Raw genomic sequence first — 13,989 nt, 5'->3', positions numbered from 1 at the left:
TCCACTGCGTAATGGCTTTAAATGTGATGGCACTTAAAAAAGACAGGGAGTCTCCCTTCAAGTGAAAAGGATATCCAAATGGCTTAGAATGTGACATAATGCCTCTCCAAATCCTTTTAGGACTGCTGCACCATGCAGCACTCCTTGACAAACAGACTTTGAGAAGACTGATGTTAATCCTCTCACTGGAATCTGACAGCAGAACTGTAAAATGCATAATCCTTGCATTAGATTAGGTGGTGTATTTTTATTCATGAGCAAGTGTCCTCATAAAAGTTTTTATGTTCTTTATTATACTGGCATTGTGCATCCAGTGTAGAGACCTTGCTGTGGCCCCAGGCTACGTACCTCCTACACTTTGTATGTTAAAATTGGGCAGGAAGATGAGTGGGACAGTAGACAGCAGCGTACTGATCTCAGCCATGCAAGGATCACAATAATCTTTAGGCATAAACAAGTTTCATAACCATCTAACATGGGGTGGTTGAAAAATATGTTTTGAGCTATGTGTGTAGAACAGGACTTACTGTAGATTCACAGGGCACCAGTAGAAGAGAGCACAGTGACGTCATGTCATGTAAGACTTTTGTAACATCTTGTGGTTTATGTAATATGACTTAGTCATGCTATTCCAAATTCTGATGGATTTGCTGTGAATGGAGGCACTGCTCTTACCCTCTTCACAGTATGTGTCCCACACATGTGCCCTCAAATTGTAAGCACATCAATTTGCCTCTTAAAAAAATGATTCAAAGTATTTTTAACCTGCCTTTAAAACATAGATTATGCAATTCATTCAATAGATATCTCGCCACCCAAAAATCCATCATGTCACGAAAGTCAGGAAAAAAAGTGGGGAAAAGCACGAGTAATAGGGGAGGACAGTATGACAATATGTATAATGGCGGCAATATAAAGTGTCTATTAATAGAGGTTTTTCTATATTGTTTACATTGGTAAATATCCATGTTGCACAGTACTACTTAAATTTATTAACACTTCAGAGTGATAAAGAAACATGGCATGCCTGAATGAGAAAAATAAAGTGCCTGATGTTAAAAAGTGTAAAGTGCAATAAGCAGCAAAATAGAACTCAATGCGACTCATGGCTTATTGTACTTGAATTATGTCAAAATTCCTGTCTTTGTGACGATTCATTAAAACAGTTTTGTCTTAAGTGAATGTAAACATTTGAGAGAAGACCAGATGTATGTCAATACATATCATATCTATGTCCTTATAGGGGTGTCAGCAGTATCTCTAGTTTCTGTGTCATCATTCTGAAAGCCTCACTAATATACACAATTTGGTTGTGCATGTTGCTGTAGGAAACAATGGCTGACAAGGCTGCTATACAATTAAAATCACTGCTTTAGTGCAACAGCAACTGAGGAGTTCAACTCATGGTTTGTCTTGGTTTGTGAACACATACTTTCCTGTGTCAGGCATGGAAGAATTATGAAAACAAAATGAACCAAAAGTTAATGTTTCAAGTGCTATAAATACCAGTGGTTTTTCTGCCCTGCTATTTTTAGTGCTCACATCGCCTTCCAGACACCAGCGTCACACAGTTTCCTCACTCATTCTCAAGCAGCGCTGTCTGTTGCAATCAGAATGAGTTTAAGATATACATCACACAGAGAGCGTGTTCATCGTCTTCCCTTTACGAACACATTCATGTTCTATTTATTGCTTTGAGTTCTGTAAAGTTGTACAAAAAGCTGTCCAAAGTTGTTCTGTACCTTGACACTGTATTTTGCTTCCTCCTTTGTCCTTAAGTGTTCACGGTGTTAAAGTTTTTCAAAGCTCAGAAAAACCCAAAACTCTTAAGGAAGAAAATGCTTAGAGTTTGCCCTTTAAACACCCACCCACACTACTTCGAATGTCATTTGCATTCCTTGGGCTATTTTTATATGTTTGTGTCACTTTAGGAAATGAGTGGGCAAGGTTGTTAATGATGACTCATGAGCAGAGGGAGGTGGTAGCTCCTCTGCATCAGTTCATTGAAAACTCTTGACACACTTGCTAGACGAGAAGTACACATCTGTGCAGCTGTCTAGATATCAAACTGAAATAAAACAAGAAAGCAAGCTGTATTTGAAGTATGATGAGCAAGTCACATGATCAACTACCATACTGTTTTGTTTAGACAGCTGAGTATGATTTTTCCCCAGCTTATTTAGATATCAACTTTCAAAATCTTAAGGTAGTAGTGTTGAACATGTAGTATTTTCTTTAGTACATTTAGAATCTTTTTCTAAAAAGCAATGTTCAAATTTTGGTTTGATTTTTTTCTCTCTTATAGATACTGAAACATCAGAGGTCTTTAAACAGAGGAGGAACAACCTTGGATGAAACAAAAAGTGAATGGACTGCTGAAATGAGTGATGGAAAAATACTGGCCTGATTGTCACAGAGGGACATAATTTACATTTTTAAAGTGGAGCGACACTTGAACTATGGAAGTGGAAGGACCTTTTATTTAGGAGTCACTTAAGTAACTCATCTGACATGACAGCGTACATGAATGAAATTTAGCAAACACCCATCTTAAGAAACCCCATTGAAGTACTAATAAAAATGGAGCCACATGAACCTGCTGTTGGCCAAAAATGCACCAAGGAGCAACGAGAAAAGAACCTCTTACAAAGAAAATGGGTCTCTGAGCCATCTGCTGTGACGAAAAGAAGTACCTTCGCAGATCCAGATGTTAAAAGACACTCGCATCGTGAGCAAAGTCTTACAAGTGGGACAAGCCTTGCAAGCTCAACTCAAAAGTTTAGCTCTGGAAAGTTGATGTCATCTGCAGTGACACACTCATCACAAGAAAGCCAGTTTCAACAGGTTTTCCCTCGGCCTTACTCCTACCAATTGCCACATTCATACCCGCAAGAGCCTTTCCTTGGTGGTACAAAGCCACAACCTGGGTTAGAGGCCCATGCCTGGCCTTTCTCTGGTCAACTGCAATCTCTGCCACCAGATGATATGTTTCCTGTTCACTCCCGCTCTCATGGAGTATTTCCCCGTCAGAAGTCTCCAGCCAGTTTTGGCCAGTTTTCCCAATCTGGACCCGAGCAGCCAGATGAAAGTCATAAGAAGGAACAAAAACCCAAGAAACCAGGAAAGTACATATGTCACTACTGTGGCAGGGCATGTGCTAAACCCAGTGTGCTCAAAAAACACATCCGGTCCCACACAGGGGAGCGTCCTTATCCCTGTGTTCCATGTGGTTTCTCATTCAAAACCAAGAGCAATTTGTATAAACATAGAAAATCTCATGCTCATGCTATCAAAGCAGGACTTGTTCCATTCTCTGAGCTAGCAACTCGAACAGACACTGATCAAGCATCTTCAGTTGGGGAAGCAGAGGCACACTCTGACGGTGAACAAAGCACAGACACTGATGAGGAAACTGCAGAAGGGGCTGTGTTCCCTGAAAAACGTAGCCCACAGATATCATTCGAGTCTGACAAGAGCCAAATGGAAAGGGGACCAGCATATGCAGATCCAGCAGAGGAAATGTCCGTGGCATCTATGAAAGTGCCTATCTTAATTGTTCCAAAACAAGGGGTTCCATCACCTGCCACAGAGTGTCCCCAGTTTACAGACATTAAAGGTTCAGTTATTGGTGGACAGATGGGCAGAGGAGATGAGTCTCATACAGTTAAACAGAGACTTGCCTTAAGACTAACTGAGAAAAAGGACCAGGATTCAGAGCAGTCGCAAAATCTCTTAAGCCCCCACAGCAAAGGTAGCACTGATTCTGGTTATTTTTCCCGCTCAGAGAGTGCTGAACAGCAGATTAGTCCACCCAACACCAATGTAAAGACATATGAAGAGATAATGTTTGGAAGAACTTGGTACCACAGAACCAACTCCAGATCTAGACAATCAGTCACAGTTGGGATGGTAGCTATTGCTAGTCAAGACACTAATATCAACAGTTCTAGTGCCATGCAGGAGTTGGCCATGGGAAAGATATCAGAGGGTCATGTATTTTATCAAAGTGATAATGGAGAATCTCAATTAATTGCTGGATGTGACCCAAAGCATTATCATGCTGGCTCTTGCCAAACTAACACAGGTCTTCTTGAAGCACCCTCTGATTCAGGGCCACTTATTAGAAGCAATTCAATGCCAACACCTTCCCCTACCAACCTCAATGTCCCACCAAGTCTAAGAGGGAGTCACTCATTTGATGAGATGATGACCCAAGATGACGTCTTTTACACAGGAGCCGTGGGTCTAAAGAGGTTAAGGAGACAGGGTGCCTTTGAACACTCTGCCCAAGAAGGGCATGGAGAGTCAGAGAACTATGGGAAGATCACAGGTCCGAACTCTTTAAAAATGGGAGAGAGGGGGTCTTTGATGCCAGAATTTAAAGGCTCTGGCTCAGAGATGGCTTGCCCAGAAGTACGCACAGCATACACTTCATATGGTACAAAGGTGGGAATAACAGAGTTCACCACAAGAAAACGGCGCATGAAAAAGAGTGTTGGTGAAGAGGAAGATTGCCTTGGACAAGATGATGGCAGTCGGAGTGGTTCTACTGAAATCACAGGGGACTATGACCTAAGACAAGGAAGTCAAGATTCTGCCAAGGCTGCTCCTGCAAGTAAGGGATCTATGTTTAGAGCCCACAGTCCATCAGACAGTTTTGACAGAGGCTCATGTATGACACCAGAGGATGTGGTACTTGTTCAAGATTCAGACACAAAGACTGCTGGTAATGTAATATCTGTCATTCAACATACTAATTCGCTGAGCAGGCCAAACTCATTTGAGAAGACTGAATCCATTGAACATCCATTTTATCAGCCAGATAAGCATGCTGGACATCTTTCTGAGCAATCAGACACAGAAAACATTGATGATGTGCAGAGCCCTGATTCTCATCATAAATCAGAAAGCATGGAACATCAGCAGCAGGGTGACAATGAGCATGGATCTTTCTCTTCTAACCCATTGTATCATATACCCCACAAACTTGTACGACAACCCAACATTCAAGTGCCTGAAATAAGAGTTACAGAAGAGCCTGACAAACCAGAAAAAGAACCTGAAGTATTAGTGAAAGAACCAGAGAAACATGTTGAGGAATTTCAGTGGCCACAAAGGAGTGAAACATTGTCCCAGCTTCCTGCAGAGAAGCTACCCCCAAAAAAGAAACGTCTGCGTCTCGCAGATATGGAGCACTCTTCTGGGGAGTCAAGCTTTGAGTCCACTTGTACTAGCCTTTCAAGAAGCCCTAGTCAAGAAAGTAACTTATCTCATAGCTCAAGTTTTTCAATGTCATTTGACAGAGAGGAAAGCATCAAATCTGTGTCCCCAACTAAACAAGATGACTTTGCTAAGCAGTCTGAGTTCTTAACTGTTCCAGGCAGTGGCCATTCTCTGTCTATACCAGGGCATCATCAAAGAGAGATGCGACGCTCCTCATCAGAGCAGGCACCCTGTGCTTTGCTCACTGAAGTACCAGAAATACGTAGTAAGTCATTTGATTATGGAAGTCTTTCAACCGGTTCAAGACAAGGAGAAGTATATGCAAGTGCTTCAGCTATGAAGGAGCGTAGACGTGGTTACCTGGTTAGACAGGCGTCTCTCAGTGTCTATCCTGAAGTAGTGGTTCAAGAGCCAATCTCAGAGTTGAATATCAAACAAGAGCATTCTGACCATGTTTCTCAAGCTGCTTTAATTGGTACATCCTATTGTGTAACTAGTGACATGGCAAGACCCAGAAGAGCTACACAGTCAGTTCTAGGATCGCATCACTTGCTGCAACAAAGCATCAGTGAGGACAGCCAATCTGAGGATCATTTCCAGAACGCTCCTCGTTTGCCTGCACAGCTTTCATCAGATAGTGAGCATTCAGTGCATGAGCACATGACCCAGGATATAATTCAGCACTCTTCACTTCAGAGCAACCTGGCAACCTCACCCTTCATGCCATTTCAACCAATGCTCTGGCATCCTGAATCAACACAAAGAAACAAGCAGCACCTGGCATTCCAGACACATCAGTTACAGAAACTACATATCAAACAGCCAAATCTACAGCCCATTCTACAGAAACAATACCAACCTCCTCATCAAATTCAAGTGCAAACAGACTCAAAAACCGATGGGGCAAGTCACAACTATCCCTATCCCTCAAGAGCCTCCCCACAGCAGCTTGGGGTCTTGTCATCTAAAGTGCTGACTACAGGCTTCTTACAACAAGTTCAGCCTGTCTTTGCTACTCAAAATGTAGGTTCACAACCATCACTCCCTGGAATGCTGGTCCCAGTCAGGATCCAGACAAATGTGCCATCTTATGGTAGTGTTATGTATACAAGTGTTTCACAAATCTTTGTCACTCATGCTCAGAGCACAAATTCTATCAGAGTTATATGCACAGACAGTGTGTCGACTGCTTCCCTAACAGGCACTGGATCAAAGCACCAAGTAGGCATCAATTTATCCAAAATATTAGGACATTCTGAAGGGTCCTTAAATTTTCCAATATGGAAAGTTCCTGAATATTTACCTGGGAGCCTTAATACAGGAATTCCTTTGTCTCTGACGTCAGGAACTATCTCTACTACAGATGCTTCCTCTAGTATCGGGGGGAGCAAGAGAATGTTGTCGCCAGCTAGCAGTCTTGAGCTTTTTATTGAAACCAAACAACAGAAACGGGTCAAGGAAGAGAAGATGTATGGACAGATAGTGAAAGAGCTTAGTGCAGTTGAGCTGAGCAATTCTAGTGCACCAAAAGATGATAAGTCCCCCAAACCTGAATTTTCAAAGAGAGATGACTCCATAGATGAACAAGAGAGGATGTCCTCATCTCCACCCTCTGATTTCTTGTCGTCTAAATTACTTGGGTACCCATCTGCACCTCATTTACCTGATGTGCCTCCAAAAGACAACTTCATTCCACCCTTGCAAATTATTACAAATGTGGCTAGCAGAGCAGATTCCCCAGAAGAGCTTGATGTAGATGAGTCTACTCCAGAGGCAAGCTCAAGCCCACAATCAGTAATCTCCTCAAGTGATACTCAAGAAGAATCCAAGCAGAACATGGGTAACAAGTTCCCAGTAAACATGCTGGTGCAGCTAGCTGCCAATCAGGGTGGTGGAGGAGTTGCTGGTAGCACTCTCCTACTCACTGATCTGGCAGATGTACATCAGTTCTTTCAATTCCCAAGTCTTCGCACACCAACTAGTGTCAGCTGGTGCTTCTTAAATTATACCAAGCCAAATTACGCACATACAACTCCCCTAACCTCTGTGTATGGTTCTTGGTGCGTCAGCTCTTACAATCCCAACCCACTCAACCTCAGCACCAAGGCCACCCTGGCACTTCTTCGGTCCAAACAGAGGAAGAACACAGAGATGTATACAATGGCTGCTATGCATCAACCTGGCACTGGAAAACTTGTTTCATCCCTCCGGTGGAAACAGAAGTTTGAGCAGGTAGTCCTGACTTTCCTAAAATATATAAGAACTTTAAGTAATTCAAATTTAATTGAAAAGAAAAATATTTACACATAACAATATACATTTCATTTTATTGATTTTTGTGAATAAATACCTATTCTAGAAAATGGAGATTTTAATAGTATTTGTCTAGACAGATAATATAACATATATAGAGATATAATATATATATATAATAGAGATATATTGTGAAAAATGTTAAATTTACAACTTTCAAACTGTAAAATTAGAAAATGCTATATATTTTGCTTGCAAAATATGGATGGGAAAATGGACAGACCAATGTTGCTTGTGTATTATGTTTACAGTTTTTGGGTTCATTATTCAAACTGTTTTCTGTTTACATTTCCAGTTGAAGCCTGAGCTTATACAGTTTGATGTCGGAAAGTTTGGGAAGAAAATGAAGGGAATTAGCTCAAGAGACAGGGGAAAAGAGGACCATGGAGAAAAAGAAGCTTCTTCAAAGCAGGCTGAACCCACTCGCATCAAAATCTTTGAAGGAGGGTATGTGAAGATGTATGGTTATTTTTGAACATCTAACTAAGTGTTCTTTATAGAACATGAGAACTCCCCCTTTTCTAAAATCCAATTAAAGTTTAATACTGCTGGGAAACAAATATTAGGAGCTGAGGAATCCAACATCTGTCAACATACAAATTCATTTAATGGTGCCTAAATCGGTTAAAACTGAAGCAGCTGAAATGTGTATGATATATTATTGTTTTGTGTTTTTGTATCATAATATAGATTGCACATGTACTGCAAATGCATGTGCCTTTGATATATATTTAAAATGAAACTTGTGCTTTTAAAATATTTGGTGCTCCATATAATATTATCCTGGGCAGGAACAAAAACTTGAATCGATACAGCTGTGAAAATGTTTTAGTTTAAAACATATAAAAGAATCAAAATATATGACATTAGCTTTTTGATGTATGTGATTTAATTCCCCATCAGCAGCATTCACCAATATATTTGATACTTTCCAATAATGTTAATAACCCTTGCCTTGTTTTAATTTCAGGTACAAATCCAACGAAGACTATGTTTATGTGCGTGGCCGAGGCCGGGGAAAGTACATCTGTGAGGAGTGCGGGATCCGCTGCAAAAAGCCAAGCATGCTGAAGAAACATATTCGCACACACACAGATGTCAGGCCATATGTCTGCAAGTTTTGCAACTTTGCTTTTAAAACAAAAGGTGGGTTTTCTCATTCATTTCCAATAGCAACACACATGCAAATATACAAATAATGTCTTATAGTTTGATTAAACCATGATTCGTATAAGTTTTAAATAAATAATAAAAAAATAAATAATAAAAACATCTGTCATTACCACACTGAACAACAGAAGTTCTCTGTACTATTTTATTAGATTAAATTGAGGGTTAGAAATAATTTTAGCCAATGCAAGCAGTTCAAACACATTTTAAAATCTGTTTTCAGGAAACCTTACGAAACACATGAAGTCAAAAGCTCACATGAAGAAGTGCTTAGAGCTTGGAGTGTCAGTGACATCTGTGGATGAGGCTGAGGCAGAAGAACCAGGTATGCTTTTGTTGAGAGAACCCAACATTGCAATATATTTGAATCTGAAAGTACAGGAATATTGGCCTAATTAAACAGTAAAGTTAAAAAGAACATTTTTCTGATTTTGAGCACAAGAGGCAAGGAAGCCCATTAACCTTTCTAGGCCAAGATTTATGCATTTTTGTTCAAAGGAACAAATGAAACACTTCGATTTCACCACACCTCAAACAATGTTGACCTGTGAAAGTCAATTGAGAAAATGTGCTATTTTTCATGTTTTCCCAGACACCACTGAGGAGGTTCAAAGAGCATCAGAGAAGATGTCAGAGATAATGGCAGAGCACCAGTTCTCTGACGCTGATGACTCAGAGGGTGCTGAAGAGGATGGCGATGAAGTTGATGAAGATGAGGATGAGGATGACGAGTATGATGGTGATTCAACACCGAAAACACGGTCTCGAAGCACAAGCCCACAGCCATGTGCCATCCCCTCACACTCCATCACCGTCGCTGCTTCACAGGAATCCACCCCAGAGCCTCTGGGCTCCGTCTCCAAACAGCCTCTTTTCACTTATTTCACCAGTCTGCCCAGTATTCAGATCACCCAACTCATGGCACCCAGTGAGAAAGCTGGAGAGGCCCAGATGGCTGAATACCAGAAGCTCCTTCAAGGGGCTTTGGGTGAAGATCACAAAAACAGACTGGATGTGCCTAGCTCTATGGATGAAGACCTGGAACATAGCTCATCCTCCTTTGACTTCTGCTCCCATCTGTCTTCACCAGGCTGTGATTCCTCCCCTCTTCGAGAAAGCTCACCTTCCTCTAGGCGGTATCTGTCCCCTCGAAGGGACCTCTCTCCACGTGGCCGTTTGTCACCAAGGCGAGAAGCATCTCCCCTTAGGCATATCTCCCCCAGGCGGGATGTTTATAGAAGGGATTTGTCACCAAGGAGGGACCTTTCACCTAGAGGGCATCTCTCTCCCATCTCCCAGACAGGACGACCGACATCCCCAGGAAGGGATCTCTCGGGTAGACTTTCTCCCAGAAGCCGCAGGGGCATGATCAGACCTGTGTCTCCCAGGAGGGCTCTCCATTATCAAAGTAGCCCATGGGCGCTCAGCCCCAGTCCACATGCAGAGATGATATCGTTAAGCCAAAAGACCAAGGGCCATGCAGAATTGGAGATGGTAAGTTATTATACTTGCCTCATAAACAGTTAAAACATTATAGCTCCAGTCATTACAGAACTGTTTTTCACATTTAATTTGTTTTAGAGAAAATTATTATAGCTATAAACAGTGCACTAGCTAGGCAACCCTATCCAGTCCATCTCAAAATGACACAGTGCACATGCCTGCATACATTGATGAGTTAAAATAATTTCTGTTCAAAATGAGGGCTAATAATAATAATATGCCAAAAGGAAAGGCAATGTGAATACAGTATATGATTCTGAATGAAATATAGAATGCTGAAGTTTACAATTGCAAGACAAGTGTGGACAAATAAATTGCAGTGATAGCCAGTTCTAACAGACTAACAAAAGGCCATCATACAACAGAATGGAGCATTTCTATTTATACTGTGTACTAGTTAAGAACCCTCTGGAGAAAATGGGAACCTGCAGTGCCTATACAGTGTATGCAGTAGAGTAATTCATTTCAGCTCTACCTGGCTTGTTCCCATGAAGCTAGGGGGATAATAAGACAAATGAGCAAGGTCTATTATGTAAGCTTGGCCCTTTTTACTGGCAACTGTTGTTTTTGCTCTTTGTTGGTCTTGTTAAATTTTCCAAACTTTCGAAGAGGTCCAGTTTAAATAACTGTGAAACAGGCCCCAGATAAGCAGAATAAGTATTTCAAGAATTCTTGCTAATCTTATCTAATGTGAATTTAGCTTCACAAGTATTTATTTGAACACTGCTTTTTTGTCCAGGAATTTTGACAATTTGCAATGTAAATGAACCATGTCTTCCAACTGTTTAGGACCAGCGAAAGACATCTCATCGTCAAGGGGATGCTCGCAACACAGATGCCTCCAGCATCCACCAGGGATTATTTAGCCACCTTCCCCTGCACTCCCAGCAACAGATCCGCACTCCGTTCTCCATGATACCCATTGGCGGCATCCAGATGGTCCATTCTGTGCCCGCTTCTGTCACAGGTCATGGCCACCCTACACGCCTTCCCCTGCAGAAGAGCACCTCGGAGGAGTCCAGCACCAGTGAGGTGTCCTACCACCTTTCTGAGGGCAGAGGGCCCTTCAGCAGAGGCCCAGAAGACTCACCTCAACCCCATGAAAAATCCATGTCCCCCAATGCTCCATCACCTTCCTCACAAAAGTCACGAGAGGACAGCACTGACGTGTCCGACAAGGAAAGCAAGCAAGAAGAGTGCATCCAAACGTGCACTAAGGCAATTGCATCGCTGTGCATCGCCTCTGAGGAAACCCCCGAAAAATCGTCAGTTCCTGTTGATCCTTACCTTCAACACACATTATCTCACTCACCCGCAGCTCAGCAAGACTGTGCGGCGAGAGCGCAACACTATTGCAGCTCAGAGATCAGTCACCCCCTACACTCCAGAGCAGAGAGCAGTATGTCTGCCACATCAAAGACTCCCGCAGCAAGCCATCCCACTCTCTACAACACAGAGACGGCAGAGCGAGCGCCTGGCCAACAGGGCCGTGGAGAGAGGCCAGCGACCATAAAGAAAGGCAAAGATTCAAAAGACGCTATTAACAACAGGTGAACAAGGTCGAAGGGAGAGTGGTAAATTATGCTAACACATTTTATATTTACAAATGTACATCCATGCACACAGTCTCGAAACAAGTGAACTGATTCCGTGGGTTCAATGTACATGTATAGCATGCCTTTTATAAAATGGTTTGCTATCTCAACTATAATTACTTTCTTATTTAAAGTTTCAAAGAATATATATATATATATATATATATATATATATATATATATATATATATATATATACATACATACATACATACATATATATGTTAACTTATACATATATGAGCCTGACCAAAATTGCTTATGGACTTTGTCTGGTACTTTTAAAAAATGTACAGATGTGTGTGCCTTTTCTTTACTTTTTGCTTATATTCTTATAAGCATTAAACAGGAAGACATGTAAATATATATCGAGTTTTGTGTACCCCGCTTTGTAATAAATGCAATTTACCGTCTTTTTGGACACTTTCGGTCTGAATGATGTGAAGTATCAATACGTGTAAGGTTGCACTAAAACATATTTTTATATGTGTGAAATTAAATGGCTTTTGTGTACAGCAGCGATTCTATAATACTATTTATTGTATCTTGTTTCATAAATTGTACATTTTTCTTAATGTTGTGGATGCCTTTTCTATGTAAAGCATGGGTTTTGCTATTGCATAATTAGAGCAAAAATTATGTACATGTAATATGGCTTTATATATTAGAAGTATGTGTGCATATACTTCTCAGTAAACTCGCTTTATTTAGAATTCTATATAATTTAAGTAAATGTTTATATACCTAGTATACAGAAAACAAAAAACAATATATCTGCACATGTTTTAGATTGACACCCACATACAGTATGGTAGTTGGTTCTAAGTGCTTGTACCCTTCTCTTTCCTATTGGCTGGTAGGCTACACTAGTTGTGATTTCACCGTTCACATTTTAAATGTAGAACTGTTTAAGCATTAAGCAAGTGAATCAACTTTCGCACTTCTGCATTTCCTCCACCACTTACTGAGGTAGATGTGAAAGGTATTTTGATCTTCTGTGAATTATGTTGCTTGAAGTACTTGACTTGTTGATGATTAGTATGGGGAACATTCCAACAGATGTAAATACTGGATGCCTACGGTTCTGTACGCTCATAGCCATACATATTCATACATTGAAGGAGTTCGTCATGGGCCATGTCATCAGTCCTCAAACACTTTTATAACTATACTTACAAAAACTCCAATACTGAGAACTCCTAAAATGCACCTTATGTTTCCTAAACCTTCCTAAAGAATCCCAAATTATATCACTTTTAGAATTGGGATTGGAAATAGTTTTTTTTTTCTTTCTTTTTTTTATACATGTTTTGAGTTGAAGCAACCTAACTGAACTGGAGAATGAAGCCAGTGCACTCTTGTGTGTATATCTGTATTTTGTATTGTGTGTATATGATCTATGTAATTGACTCCTTTGACATTTTTGTCAGTAGTCCCTGCTATCCACTTAACTGTATTAACATGTCTTTAAAACCTAAGGTATCAAAAGCACAAATCATTGTATTGAAACAAACAAAAAGAATAAAAGACAAACATAATTATAAAAATAATAAAAAAATAAAAAAGGGTATCTTTGTGATTTTCAGTGGAAAAACTATGTACAATATCGGTTTTGACGAATCACAGCACAGGTGAAAAAAATACAGATTGCTGTTTTCAAATAAATACAACTATGGCAACTTTGCATGTCCGTGATGTCTTAATGTTTTTCAAAAATGCAAATGCTCAGATTCTCTTTCAACTTTTGTACAAAAGAGAGGTGAAGAAAGCAGAAGACAAAACAACAAATTTGAAAGGGATCAGCCACGTGATCAGATCGACGTCAGTATACAAAGACGTGTCTAGCACTGCTAATTTTAGTAGTCTGACTGTTACATGAAAACTGTAATGCCAAAACATTAATACATGTTGACACAAGTAGGTTGATGAGACATCTTTTGTGCATTTACCAATTAGATCAACCTATCAATCTTTATCTAATAGTCTTTTAAATTATTATAATCTCAACAGCAAAAAAGTAGTTGTAAACTTCTAATAATCAGTGATGTGATCATTTGCATCCTCTGAAAAGAAAATGCATTTTTTGAATGACCAAGTTTTAGAGAACTATTGACCTTGAACCTTATTAATATTTCCAACCTATTTAAACTCAGACCTTTTGCTCCCCAAAATTTCACCGCATTTA

At 40.3% G+C, this 13,989-nt stretch overlaps 1 protein-coding gene across 5 annotated transcripts in view; it reads left to right on the top strand.

The window, feature by feature from the left end:
- The window catches only part of hivep2a (HIVEP zinc finger 2a), a 123,384-nt gene extending 109,908 nt beyond the window's left edge, over nucleotides 1–13,476 (top strand). For all 5 annotated transcript variants that reach the window (XM_067384176.1, XM_067384174.1, XM_067384173.1 and 2 more), the window contains 6 exons: nucleotides 2,306–7,455; nucleotides 7,832–7,983; nucleotides 8,507–8,682; nucleotides 8,930–9,031; nucleotides 9,299–10,200; nucleotides 10,999–13,476. In XM_067384176.1, coding sequence (XP_067240277.1) covers nucleotides 2,581–7,455; nucleotides 7,832–7,983; nucleotides 8,507–8,682; nucleotides 8,930–9,031; nucleotides 9,299–10,200; nucleotides 10,999–11,763 — 6,972 coding nt within the window. In that variant the 5' untranslated portion in view covers nucleotides 2,306–2,580 and the 3' untranslated portion in view covers nucleotides 11,764–13,476. The remainder of the gene's footprint in view (nucleotides 1–2,305; nucleotides 7,456–7,831; nucleotides 7,984–8,506; nucleotides 8,683–8,929; nucleotides 9,032–9,298; nucleotides 10,201–10,998) is intronic.
- Nucleotides 13,477–13,989: the final 513 nt, after the last annotated feature.

Source organism: Chanodichthys erythropterus, chromosome 4 (assembly GCF_024489055.1).
Source record: "Chanodichthys erythropterus isolate Z2021 chromosome 4, ASM2448905v1, whole genome shotgun sequence".
NCBI lineage: Eukaryota > Metazoa > Chordata > Actinopteri > Cypriniformes > Xenocyprididae > Chanodichthys > Chanodichthys erythropterus.
The sequence above is the reverse complement of the archived record's forward strand: the minus strand, read 5'-3'. Positions and strand labels throughout refer to the sequence as shown.